The sequence below is a fragment of the Scleropages formosus genome, chromosome 9 (genome assembly GCF_900964775.1).
Source record: "Scleropages formosus chromosome 9, fSclFor1.1, whole genome shotgun sequence".
Taxonomy (NCBI): domain Eukaryota; kingdom Metazoa; phylum Chordata; class Actinopteri; order Osteoglossiformes; family Osteoglossidae; genus Scleropages; species Scleropages formosus.
In genome coordinates, this window is record NC_041814.1 from 23803104 (window position 1) to 23816402 (window position 13299).

The 13299-nt window shown below is 42.7% G+C and overlaps 1 protein-coding gene across 7 annotated transcripts in view; it reads left to right on the forward strand.

The window, feature by feature from the left end:
* Window positions 1–13299, forward strand: part of eya1 (EYA transcriptional coactivator and phosphatase 1) — an 81680-nt gene that overhangs the window by 53090 nt on the left and 15291 nt on the right. For 5 of the 7 annotated variants that reach the window (XR_001966216.2, XM_018754268.2, XM_018754271.2 and 2 more), the window contains 6 exons: window positions 988–1125; window positions 4884–4966; window positions 5416–5602; window positions 7512–7654; window positions 8482–8565; window positions 13131–13220. Coding sequence is in view for 6 of the 7 variants with exons in the window: in XM_018754268.2 (XP_018609784.1) it covers window positions 988–1125; window positions 4884–4966; window positions 5416–5602; window positions 7512–7654; window positions 8482–8565; window positions 13131–13220 (725 nt within the window). In the remaining variant the exon portion in view is untranslated. The remainder of the gene's footprint in view (window positions 1–987; window positions 1126–4883; window positions 4967–5415; window positions 5603–7511; window positions 7655–8481; window positions 8566–13130; window positions 13221–13299) is intronic. The other 2 variants (XM_018754270.2, XM_018754272.2) reach the window with 1 other exon arrangement.

A 13299-nucleotide genomic window follows, 5' to 3' on the forward strand; every position in this document is an offset into this window, starting at 1 on the left:
TTAATAATGATGTATGTAAGGAGGTTTGGCTCATTCTTCCTCTTCACACAACTGGTAGGAGCCTGCCAACCATGGTTTTAGTAGCCCAGTGGTTTTAGTAGCCCGGAGCCACAAGTTTGCATTTGTTACACTGAGGCTGGTTACTGCATCTTCATTTTACCATCCTTCAGTTATGGCATTTTTTTCATTTCAGCTGTTCTTATTCATCTATTTGGTTTATAAATTAAGTCAGTCTGTGTAGGTGCTTGGGGAGATTTGTGTGCAACAAACCACACTGAATTTGAGAGCACCCCACATCCTCAAACCCAGCAATGTGACACATCTGTGATTTACTAAGCAGGAAAGCACCACCCTTTTGTTTTACAGGTGCTTGTATATTTTGGCCCGGATGAGGCCAATATTGCCTTATCCATTAGACTGTTCACTTGTTAAGATATGTGAGAATCATCCACTTGCTCTTTTATTGAGTTCAAATCATTTCCCTGCAAGTGCTTTTTTTCCACTGAGTTTGGTGTAACTCAATCAAGAGCCCTAGCAATTTGTACTGACATGCTTTTTTCCATTTGCATTTTGTAATAGAAAAGTAAACCGAAAAAAAACTGGTCGCACTGCTCAGTTGACAGATTTTTATCATTCCTGGTACAAATTACTCAGCATGCATGTTAGTCTGTTTTATATCAGCATAGAAAAACTAGTTGTAAAATAGCACAAAGAAACAGTTGTATATGTATTTTTGCAAACAAATTTTATGTAGTGAAATGCATGCATTTATAACTTTGTTCCACCTGAGAGAAAAAAAAATAAAAGGATGGATGGATGGATGGATGGATGGATGTTATTTAAGAGAAAATTAAAAGTTGCTGAACCAACAAGCCTTGTACAAACCTTTTGTTCAAAATTGTGTTGTGCTTATGAGGAAATTAAAGCGTGCAAAATGCCTGACGAAGACCGTTGATCGTGCGGATCTGGTGTCACTAACTGATCTAGGTCCGTTGTGGGCAGGCATCAAGACGGAGGGAGGCCTGGCACAGGCCCAATCACCGGGCCAGACGGGCTTCTTGAGCTATAGCTCCGGCTTCACCACACCTCAGACGGGACAGGCACCCTACAGCTACCAAATGCAAGGTCAGTTGCTGTGTAGATCTACAGCACCCTATATATACCATAGACAATACAGAGTGCCGACAGTAGCAGGTACACAAGATGTTCAAAGTAATGCACAATAAAGACAGTATAATACCACCAACCAATGTCTACAACCGCTTGTTCCAAGCGGGGTTGCGGCGAGCCGGAGCCTACCCAGCAACACGGCACAAGGCCAAAGGGGGAGGGGACACACCCTGGACGGGGCGCCAGTCTGCCACAAGGCACAGACAATATGCAGTGGTATCATGAAAACCGGACTATATGGGAAAGCCAGTACAGATTACGCAAGGATACAGAAAATATACTATGTAAGCAAAATGCACTGCAGGCACCAGTTGCTCAACACCTTCAATTTCATGACAAATCATGTGATTTACCTGTTTGTTGAACATATGAGTCACTCTCAGACATCCAACAGCCAACTGAACTGTTGTCGCTCCTAGACTGTAATTGGTGTTTGGTTGGTTTCAAAACATTTGTTGGGTTTTAAGGTTCGATCACTTGAGTCTGAGATGCACTTTCTTCTGGTGTAGGCGCACTACCCATCATACTTTGGACAGGTAAATCCTTGTGTTTGAAACAAAAAAATTGCTGTGGCAGTAACAGGTCCATGTAGTACATTTTCATTTTATTTTCTGAAAGTTATCCAGAGCCGTTCATAAATAATGCAGCACAGTGGGAAACTTGCATGTGCCAGCCACTTTTCCACGGGGCTTATCCCAGCACAAGCTGCTGGCCCGGGTGTTCAGAGCTTCCCGCAATGGAAGCTGCAGTGACAGTATAATGTACCCATTTGTCTTTTGAGCGCCACACTTCCTGTCAGTCTTACCTCCCTGTTCCAGTCCTATACATTACGATTAACGCACTGGCAATCCACCAGCATGTGGGACAACACAGGACCACCGGTGAAGGTTGGCCTCACATGGCTCTCTGGACATATCGATTGGATACTCCTAGGGCGGCGGACACAGGGAAAGGGCCGACAGATTGGCCAAATTGCCAGAATGGACCCCTCATTATCTGATACCATCCCTACCCACCCCCCCCATGCAACCCCTCAGTCCAGGCTGATGTTATTGCTGCCAGTCTGTTCCCAGCTGTCAAAAGGAATACAATTAGACTAATGTTTTTACACTTTGCTTCCGTGTCTAATGATACGAGTCTTTGATGGAGTGCTTAATGAGTAACACAAAATCATACAGGAGGAATAATTTGGCTCAAATACACAGTCTTTCCATATGTATAATGAAAATGTTGTGTGCTTGGTTATGGAAACAATTTTAATAATCTGAAATAAATAAACCTTACACCAAGCAAACCATTTTAAATGTCAGCTCAAACAATGGGAGTCTTAAAATGAAAAATTTATAGTACAACATTCTTGTGTTCTGTGAAACTTTTAGACCATTCTTGTTCACAAATTTCCAAATGTACTTGAACGCGGTTGTCCCTTTTATTTACTTCAGCTGTGCCAATTACGAAAATAATTAGCCTTCCACCCGTTCTTTGTACTGACAATAAACGAGACGTCAAGGCCTGACTTTTAAAAAAGCCCATCTGGACTTTATAGAGTCGTCCCGGGAGAGGCGCGCTGACTTCTGCTACAAATATTGGGCACTGATGATAGACATAGCCCATAGCAAGAAGGCTGATCAAGCAGAGCAAATGGACATCCAATTGCAGGGCCATAAGGCAGGCCACTGTCTTGCTTTGAGTGCACAAACACTCTGTGGGGCAAAAAGGAACGGGGGCAGGGACGAAAGAAAGAAATATGCTCCTGGGAACAACCAAGCGTCCCCCGGGCATGGAGCCATTCTTCAAGCGCCGCCAGAGGTCCTATCTCTTTCATGTGGGTCCCCCCCCCCATGCTGTGCATCGTGGAGTGGAACAGCGAAGACCTTTGGCCCCTGAGTTAGGGCTTTTATCACTTTTTCAAGTGTGCATTAAGCTAATTTGTTGTGCGACCGGGGGCTTGTGCTTTTTTTTTTTTTTTTTTTTTTTTTTTTTTTTTTTTTTTTTGGAAAAAAAAAAAACCCGAAAGGGGCAGCCAAGCACAGGACAAGCAAGGAAACCACAGTGTCGGGAACAGACCAGAGGGACTTAAATAAACAGGAGGGTGAGCTGCTTTAATCTCCTGGCATCTTGCTGCATGAGAAGCATGGGTCCAGACCCGCTATGTCCTGGCCCAGGCCACACACACCGGCTCACCGTAAAGCTGCTTCGCATTTGCCACGGTCTGGGAGTCCTCCCCCGCCAGAGACTCTTACCGGAGGATGAAAGGCTGTCCACTCTGTTTGCCTTCCCGGACAACGGCATAATTACACTTCCCTCTGACTGCCGTAAACGAAGCTCCCACGTGTTTTCATTGGGGAGCCGGGGATGGCGTGGGTGGGGGAGGGGGAGGGGGCAATGATAACTAACCCAGAGGACAAATTTGAGGTACAGCAGCTCGTCTCTCTTCTTGGAAAGTCCTGTTTTTGACACCCTTTTGGTACGCATAACTTTGGAAAGAATATGGCACGGCAGCTTTTTTCTTTGGGAAGTTAGAAATATTTTGGGATTACTGATATAGGGACTGAATAAATCTTGAGAAATAATCAATAAGGTACATCACAAAGATCCACAGCAGGTGAGGCTTCACAGGATGTATTATAAGAATATGTTGCTTTAAACTTTCCGTAAAATAAACTTGAAATTCGTCTTTGTATTTAAAAAGGGCTCGTTGAAAAATTGATGTACATCAAGTAAAACCCCCACCAAAGTACGCATTAAATGTGTGCAACTCCCGTTCTGAATAATGACTGGCGCATCAATAAAATATTATTGAGATACTGGCTGGAGTACCCTAACCCACTTGTGCTAGCAAGTAGAGTATGTTCTCCAAGATGACTGTACTGAAACGGTATTTCAGTGCCCCCCAGAGCATGCTGGGAGCTGGGATAGTCATGTGCCATCATCACTGGATAGCCAGCACTTGTCAGAAGGGCTCCAGGGTCTTTGATGTTTGTGGATATGAGCACACAGGTGGAGGAGTTAAGGAGTCATTCCAAGGAGTGCTCATCACCACAAAGGCGTGCGCACACAAACACACGTAGCCTCCAGGGCATCTGTCTCACACAACATGTAATTAATGTTCATGTAAATTATTAAAGCATTAGATGTTATCGCCACCTGATAAATTTAATTACCCAAAAGCGCTCCTTTTGAATCGGAGTCAGTGGAAATGGTGCTGCGGCTCTTATGCTTGGAACAGGATGTACGATGACAGCTTAGGATCAGTAGTGCTGCCTCTCTGACTCCTCCAGCCCCGATCCAGTCTCTGATATACAGAGGAAGGAAGTCATCGTCTCCTTAGCTAATGTATTGTTACGTGCAATAAAAATTATGCTTGCACCAATATGTATCTCTATATGTGAGCTTTGTTCACGAATGTGAAGGATTCTTGTAGTGTACTTGTTAGAGCTGCTACCTTTGGACCCAAATGTTGCAAGTTCACATCCCACCTCCAGCTATAGTACCCTTGAACAATGTACTTACTGTGAAATAATCTAGCTATATAAATGGGTAATTAACTGTAGGCATCTTGACATTGTAAGCTGCTATGGAGAAAAGCATCAGCTAACTAGATCAATGTAACTACAAAATGATTATAATTATCTTGTGATATGATTACAACATGACATTTCTGCGAATCGTGTTGACTCTGCATGTCAACAGCCATGTTTCTGATGTTACAGGGGGCAGTTTTACAACAACATCGGGACTGTATGCTGGAAGCAATTCCCTCACAAATTCCACTGGATTTAACAGCCAGCAACAGGTACCTCTCTTGTGCTTGTGCTTTTTTTTTTTTTGTGCAACTGCCACGTCTGCATATTTACTAACATTTGTTACTTACTAACTTGTCAGCGGTATAAATAACCCGCTGACATTGGCTCGAGGGGCAGGCTGAACTGAGCGTGCTCCATCCAGCTCCATATCTGGAAGCGTTTACATGCACATGTGTATATTTGCATATCGGCCGCATTTTTATGAATCTCGTAAAGTGTTTTGACTAAAGTTGACACGGATTATCTGCTTCTCCGGGGCGCATCTGCTGCCGTGCCATGGGGGGTGGGGGGATCGGTAGACCCCGGTCCAGCTGCAGGACACTGGAGACATGTGTTTGCATTTATGTTTTGGAATCTGTGCTGCAAAGTAGCAACATTTTAAGGGGATAATCTCATGTTACTGTTATCCCATTTTTCTTTTTTCTTTGCCCCCTCGCAGGAATATCCCTCCTACCCTGCCTTTGGCCAGGGTCAGTACACGCAGTATTATAGCAACTCACCGTACACCTCCCCGTACATGACAAGCAACAACACAAGCCCAACCACGCCCTCCACCACAGCCACTTACACATTACAGGAGCCTCCATCTGGCATCACCAGCCAAGCTATCACAGACCCCCAAGCAGGTAAGACCAAATGCCCTTCCCAGCCACCCACCCCCCCAAAGCCGCAGCTTTTGGCAGTTCTTGAGAGCATGTGGTGTCAGAAGGAGAAAGACTGTAATGTGGATCTGAGGATATAGCAAAGTTCATGAGTGGCCACAACACCTATCATGAATGCTTTGTGTGGTGTGTTTTACTGTGACTGTCACCTCAGTGCTCTGGTATTGTGATCCTCTTCTCTTCAGTGAATGTGTATCATAGTGAACATGAGGAGACAGTGCAGACATGCCTCCACTGATGTACAGTAGTACGAATTCAGAATGTAAGATGAAGTTTTGAAGGGCGATGCTGAAGTCAGACCCTCTAGTTGCAGGGAGCAGCTTTTGAGGGTGGTGACTGACATCTCATTTCTGACTGATGCGCTTCAGTGAGAACCAAGCTAAATGTTTCTGACTTTAGTGTGAGAACACTTTAATCTTACAGAAGCGATATTTCTGTTTTTCAGAACTGATAATAGGTAAGCAATTAGCTGAGTTTAAAGAGAAAATGTAAGTACTTTTTGAATTATGTAGGATGAACTTGCGACATTACTGTGTACATGACAGGTAGCGCCAGATTAATTATAGAGACCTGTCAAGCCCTCATATTTTTGCATTCTACTCCTACATGACATTGTGTCAATAAGTCATAATTATATGTCAGGTGTAGAAATTAGTTCAAAATTCATTCTAGGGATGATTGCAGCCATGCAGTCGTTGACTGCACGAAGCAGCTGCCTCTCTTACCTGTGTGTAATGCAGCATTATGTGTTTTCATTCAGTCTATAATAGCTTTTACAAACAATCAAAACCCAAAGTAATAAATGGAATGGAATAATTGAAATATTGTTTGGTATTTTGTGTTATTTTTTTTTCCACAGAGCTGTTTTTGTCTCAAGTATTTGAGCAGTTCCATTCAGTTTATGTGCTAACATTTATGCAGTTGCACTGTATGATTTTCATCAGTATTTTCTGATATGTGAAGAACCGTTTCCTATTTCTGCCTGTGAAGGTCTAAGAGGCCTTTTATTTTTGTTTGTTTTTGACATCATACCAAAAGCAACATTTAATAATGCGAGGGCTTAATTACCACACAGGATTGTGATGTGCTTGGCAGAGGAGCGCACACAACACCATGACATCACCGCTAGCGAATTCTGATGGGTCTCAGGGTTCGAACTTGCCTGACAAAATGGTTGCGTTCAAATACACTGCAGCACTGCAGGCCCGTGGCACTGAAGCTCTAATGCGTTATTGTTTGGCCAGAGACCCTAAATGAGTTATTTTTCACTAACAACAGACACTTTAATGGAAAATGAGGCTTTATGTTTTTGTCACTTACTGTGCTATTATAGGAATACTGTTAAGTACTCTAGGGTTTTTATTTCTTACCGTGTTAACAATATACTGAAAGAACATTTGTTTTGCATTGTGTATTCATTGGTTTTCTGCTCAAAACACCCAGATTTCAGTCCCGTTCCTGCTGTAGTACCCTTGAACAAGTTAGTCACCCTGAATTTCTCCAGAGATAAGTAGCATAGTGTACAAACCTAATATTGTAAATTGTTTTGCAGAAAAGCAGTGAATTAATAAATAATAACGATAACTATATGAAGCTGATTGAAGCTGTTTCCATATAAACTCAATTTTATATGGAGAGTAATCATAACATGTCGTCCAAGAAATAATACTAACCCTAACTCTAACCCTACTGTGGTCAAACATAGTAAAGGCTACCAGGCTTCTAAGTTTTACAGTAACTGAACATCAGATAATGTGGGCAGCAGCCAGAGTCCTTGCTGTCTGCAGCGTAAACAGATCTCAGCACTTTGTTCTGATGTGAAGGTGAAAGTCTATTTTTTGTTCATTCTGATTTTTTTTCCTGTTCTTTTCAGGAGAGTACAGTACAATCCACAGTCCGTCAACTCCCATTAAAGATTCAGATTCGGATCGATTGCGTCGCGTTTCGGACGGAAAGTCACGTGGCCGGGGGAGACGGAACAACAACCCGTCGCCGCCTCCTGACTCTGACCTTGAGGTGGGGCTGCTATCTTTCTCTGAGGAGACTGTGCTGCTGCTCTCAATGTTTCTGTGTCACAACATATAGAATATGCTCTCATCCAAAGCTACTGACACAGCGTTCTCTTTCGCACAGCTGCCTGTTTATAGCAGTTTTTATTGTTACTGAATCATACACTTTCACGCAGCTTTCTCAGGTCATGCATATAGAGAAGTTCCTGTCTATGTACCACCACTCACTGTGTTGGCCATGCCTTGGTGGATGTTTGCCTCGGGCTTTTGACATAAGTTTATTTGAAGATAATACACCGGAAAGCTGAACTAAGTTGTTTTCCTCTCATAAACTACTGAACAATCAAAAATATATAGAAGCTGTGCTCTATATGATATAAACTGGAAACTGTGCTCGGGCAGCTCACTGCAGCATTGCATCAATACACATCCATTGTTCTATCTTTATGTGGAGGGTTTCAGTTACACTTTAGAGGTTCCTGGGAAAAAATGCGTTTTTTTTCTATGGCTTCTCTTGAATATTTCAAACAATAGAATGAACTACTGAGTTGCAGCAAATATGCCCTACAGGAGCACTGACATCATGCTATGTTAACATATCTAGTTAATTAGTCTTTCGTTATCGATTGCTTTAATGCAGAGGGCAGAAATTCAGTGCACGTCATAGTGCTCTGTCCTCTGGTGACCAGGCACAGCAAATGGAGGGGCATCTCAATGGCACATAAACACAAACTCCCTGCTCTTATTGACTAGCGGATCGCCTTGCATGGTACAGAGTGGACCATTGATTTTTCTTTTTTTTCTTTTTTTTACGTCCTCCACTGTCTCTACCAGCGAGTTTTCATCTGGGATTTAGATGAAACCATCATCGTTTTCCACTCTTTGCTCACAGGATCCTACGCCAACAGATTTGGACGGGTGAGTGACATCAGACTTCTCTGTATGAGGTTGCATAAATATTAAAAAAGGTTGGGAGTACTGGTAGATAAACAGGCAGTGGTAGGGTGGAGGCCTGTGTTTGCCTGCACTGAAGAAGCAGGCCTCAGATAATTGTTTCTTTTTTAATAGATCCAGCACAGCAGCCTAGGCATTCGAGCTCTCCAGCAGCTGTTAGAAATATGTGGCCCTCTCTGGCCCAGACACAGAACAGTTGCACTATGCACATCCACTGATGAGCCTTAAAGGGTTTCTTTTACAGCAGCGCTGAAATGGCATGTTGTCGGTTTCATTAAGAGCTGTGCTACAGTTCAGAGAATCAGCAAATAATGAGCAAATGGAAGTGATGGAAATATTTAAAATCTTCTGAAATAATTTTAAAAAATTTACAATTATAATTACATTTAGCTTCTTGTATAATGACTTGTAAAAAATTGAAAGTGTTACATTTCTCCATTTAAAAAAAAACACATATTGGGAATGCCAGTTTTGTATATATATTTGTGTGTGTGTGTTATATATAACAGCTTATTTGTTGTTCTGTGAAAACATCCCAAACTTCTAAATATGAACTCTAAAAACAAACACTTGGGAATTACCACAATCTGCAATCTATTTTCTCATGACTTATTCTGATCTCATACTGTAGGCTTAAAATAGTTTTAGATTACACGCATTAGGCAGCTGCTGAACCCCACAAAATTTTGCCATAAGATGTACGTTACATGGCGCTGTGTTGCAGCGATCTTGAGCCCTGGAGAGGACGTGTCCAGTAGTGGGAGAAGTTCTTTAGCTTAAGAGGGGAAAAACATGTTGATGCTTGGTCTTGCATCTGGCCGTACTTTATTGCTCTAGTCCAGAGTCCTCTCTTTGTTCTGAAGTATAGCTGCTTGTGTGTGTAGATGGGGCTGAGACAGGGGCTGGGGGGGGTGTGTGTGTGTGTGTGTTTTGTTTTAGTGGTGAGGGAGGCCTACTCTTCCAACTCTCTAGTGTTTATTTACTTTGTCTTAGTCATGCACGCTGGGTCGAGGAAGGTGCCGTGAGCTGTAGCTCTGAGAGAAGCCCCCTCCTCCGGCACCCCCAAGCCACCTCCTCAGCATTATCCCCACTCTGTCCCGCCCTGTGCCCCTCTACACACCTCCTGGAGCGGGGAGAACCTCCTGATTCCGTACGCTCGTGCCGTTCCATTCGTCAGTTCGGAATAGAAACGTGACAGCTGTGAGATTTTGCAATGATTACATTGTTTCTCAGCCGTGCCGAGTTGTCGCTTAGAAAGTCATTATCGGGTGAATGCCGTCCTCTCGCTTCTGCATGCAGCTGCAGTCCTAGTGCAGGACCGAAAGCTCTGTAAACATGTCAAAAGGACAGCACAGGCCAGTCATGCTGACTGTCATATTAGCGTAATTGTCGCTGCTTTGGCATATAGAAGAAAGGCCCCAAACCGAAAGTTAGGAAAAAATTTTTTCTGCTTTGTAGCTATGGAGCAGAGCCTATAAATAGAACTGTATCCGAGCCCACTGCTGTGGTTATCAGTTATCCTAATTGGCGTTGGGGAAGCTCGCCCCATAAAGCTGATGGCTGACACCAGCTGTGTGGCCATTCAGCCAGGGGAGATGGGGGAAACGTGGGGGGGTGGCAGTTGGGGCAGGCGGGGGAGTGAGAGTGACTTGGCACCCCATAGGTGGCACTGACATCTACGGACAGGTGCTGCTTCAAAATAAATAAATAAATATATAAATAAAATAAAAACAAAAAATAAGACAGCAGCAGGCTTTGGCCTTCAGTAACTCCCCCACTGATTGATTGCTGTGATTTGCTTGAACAGTCCAGCCCCTTGACAGCCACACTGCAGAGAGGTCACTGGCCTTTTTCATTTCCATCTCATCTCCATGCAGCATGTTGTAATCTTTCTTTCATTTATAATGGCTGATCTCACATAGCATGTGAAGAAACATTGAAAACATCCAGCCGAACACATACATCTTCACTCTGCCTAAGATTCATAAACTTGTTTTCGGCTTCGGCATAAACGGCTTCTCTTTGGCGAGATAGGACTAAAATAGTGAAAGTGGGAATCAAATAGATGTGTCTACAGCCAACAGGTTATTTTTTTTCCATATAATCATCCATCGCGGTTCTACCTTCTTGTATATAGCAGCAGGTTTCATGTCGGAATCATTCAGACTTTCCCCTTTGTACAAGTGCAAGTCCTGCTGATTAGGCAGCCATCCGCAGCCGCACAGCACACACTTTGTTTTCTTTGTAGATTTTGGAAGAGCCATTAATCGGACTCGTTACAATGCCGATGACATTTTTAAAATTAGCTTTACGCACTGTTAATCCAATGGCTGTTAGAATATTGATGGACTCAAGCAGTCATCGCAGCTGAAAAAGTCTTTTACTCTTTTCCAGCGAAGTCTGGCAGAAAAACACAGCGCCACTTATTCGTTTTGCACACGCTGTCTCCCTGTGCTTCGTCCGCCGCGTTCTCGATCCAGCTCTCCGTGTTGCAGAGTTCGTGATGTAAACGCTGATGCGAGCTTGGGTTCTGCTTCGCTGCAGAGATAAAACGCCAGCGCTGCTAACGCCACACGTTATGCTCCGTGGACCGTGCATGAGTCAAAGAGCTGCAAACCGAAAGAGCACGTTATCTTCCCACAGGCCCAAGCCAAGCACCCTCGCTGTCCACAGTTATGACTACGCGCCGTGGATACGGCCTTGAGATATTCCTTCGCTGTTCACCAATGTCATGACTGAAAGGGGGCGGGATGACGGTCAGGGGATTCATTAACTATTTATGCTGTGGTTCGCTCTCCTCTTTGTATTATCTTTCAGACTGCCAAACCATATCACCTTTACAAACAGTATTGCATTTCTCTAAAAATCCATTAACCCCTTTTTCTATGAAGAACATCTTTATTTATGGGCTGCAACGTAAGGTATTACCCTTAAAATAATTACTGATAACACACTATGCTGAGTCACGCAGAATACTTTCCGAGAGGAGTACAGACACTTGTACTGGGAAAGAATTTGCCGTCACAATAATAATAAAAAAGAATGAATGAAAGAAGAAAATTTACAAGCTTTTGACAGTAGTTAAAAATGCAAATCAATAAAGCAAGGGCCAAATGCAGTGTTGTGTAGATGTGTGACTTATGGGACATTTGATGAAATGCTAATATAACAGCATAACTGCCCTTTGATCCTCCGTAACAAAAGTCACTGGGAAATATATGTGGCCGGTTCTTAAAAAGACTTTGCTGTCGTGAACCTTTACTTAGCTTGTATACCTTGACTGTACAAAATTTGCCCAAATTTTAATGTATTTTAATGTTATATTCCCTAAGAACTGAAACTGCTTCACTGCATATGAGACAAATTGGTTTGTTCTTTCAGTACATCTCACTTAAGGTGTTAGAAACTTGTGTCTTCTTGCCAAATTTGGAAGCCAAGTGTAACAAATCAGTTACTAACTCAAACTCATTGTAAAAGAGTTGTCATAAAATTAGAGCATAAAAAAACTGAGCGCACAAAAATAAAAGTAGTACCATTAAGGATGACTCAGCTGGAGTTGAACGCCATGTTTTAGATGCCTGCTGCCCCCCCAACTACTGACAGTAAGTCCATCATCTGCATTCTGCTTTTCTGTCACTTGCTGTTACCAGCTAAGGCGTTCTGTGTGCACCTACTACAGCTGTACTGTGCGATTCAGTACAACTTGTCGCGCTTACGGTAGCTATAGTATACAGTATATTCATAATTTACAAACGTTCTTGTGTCGGCTTCGTACAGCTCGTGAGCCACGTCGGACAGCCCTGATTCACGCATACTCTCCTTAACCGCTTGCTCAGGTCAGGGTTGCAGTGGTCCACAGCCAAACCTGGAAGCACAAGGTGCAGAGCTAATTAGGGTACATCCTAATCCCGTTTTAGAATATATTTTTTCGATGACCTGCAGTATGTTACCAAATTAGTTCACTGCACTGTTCTGAATGGCAGATACTGTAATGGCATACTGATAAAGCAGAACTAGGTAATCCATAAATTTGATTTTGTTTTGCTGTTGTGACAAGTGCAATTATGTTAAGTATTTTAAATGAGCAGGACAGCAGTCCTTTTGATAATTCTTGTGTTTTTTGGCCTGACTTTTAATTGACAGATTCCTTCTTTTGAGCCCGAAGAATGGTTGAATTCATTGGAAGGAAGGGCAGAGTTAATTGCATGAATGGACTGCAATTTGTACATCATTGTTCCCACGTAGGCAGTTTTACGCTAAATTAAGCATTCATTTCTTTAAGTGCTCCATCTAATTGCTGTTATATACATGCCTGGCTTTGTTAGATTGGCTTTTCAAGGCTCTTGACAAAGCCTGTTCTCATTCAGAACCTTCAGCTGAAAGAAAGGAATGCCAAACTGTTGAAAATTAAATGTGATGCACCATGAACTATGGATGCACACATTGTTGCATTTAGATTTTTTTTCAGCTTTTTTTCCTGTGTTTTCAGTATGTTTTCTCCATAATAATCTTAGTTTTTATTTCTTCAGGATCCACCTACATCTGTGTCACTGGGCCTTAGGATGGAGGAAATGATTTTCAATCTGGCAGACACACATCTGTTTTTCAATGACTTAGAAGTAAGTACATTTGTTTCAGTATTGCTGAGTTCTTGTTGTTTTTTTCCCCATTGCTACATTTCACACAAAGACAAGCACA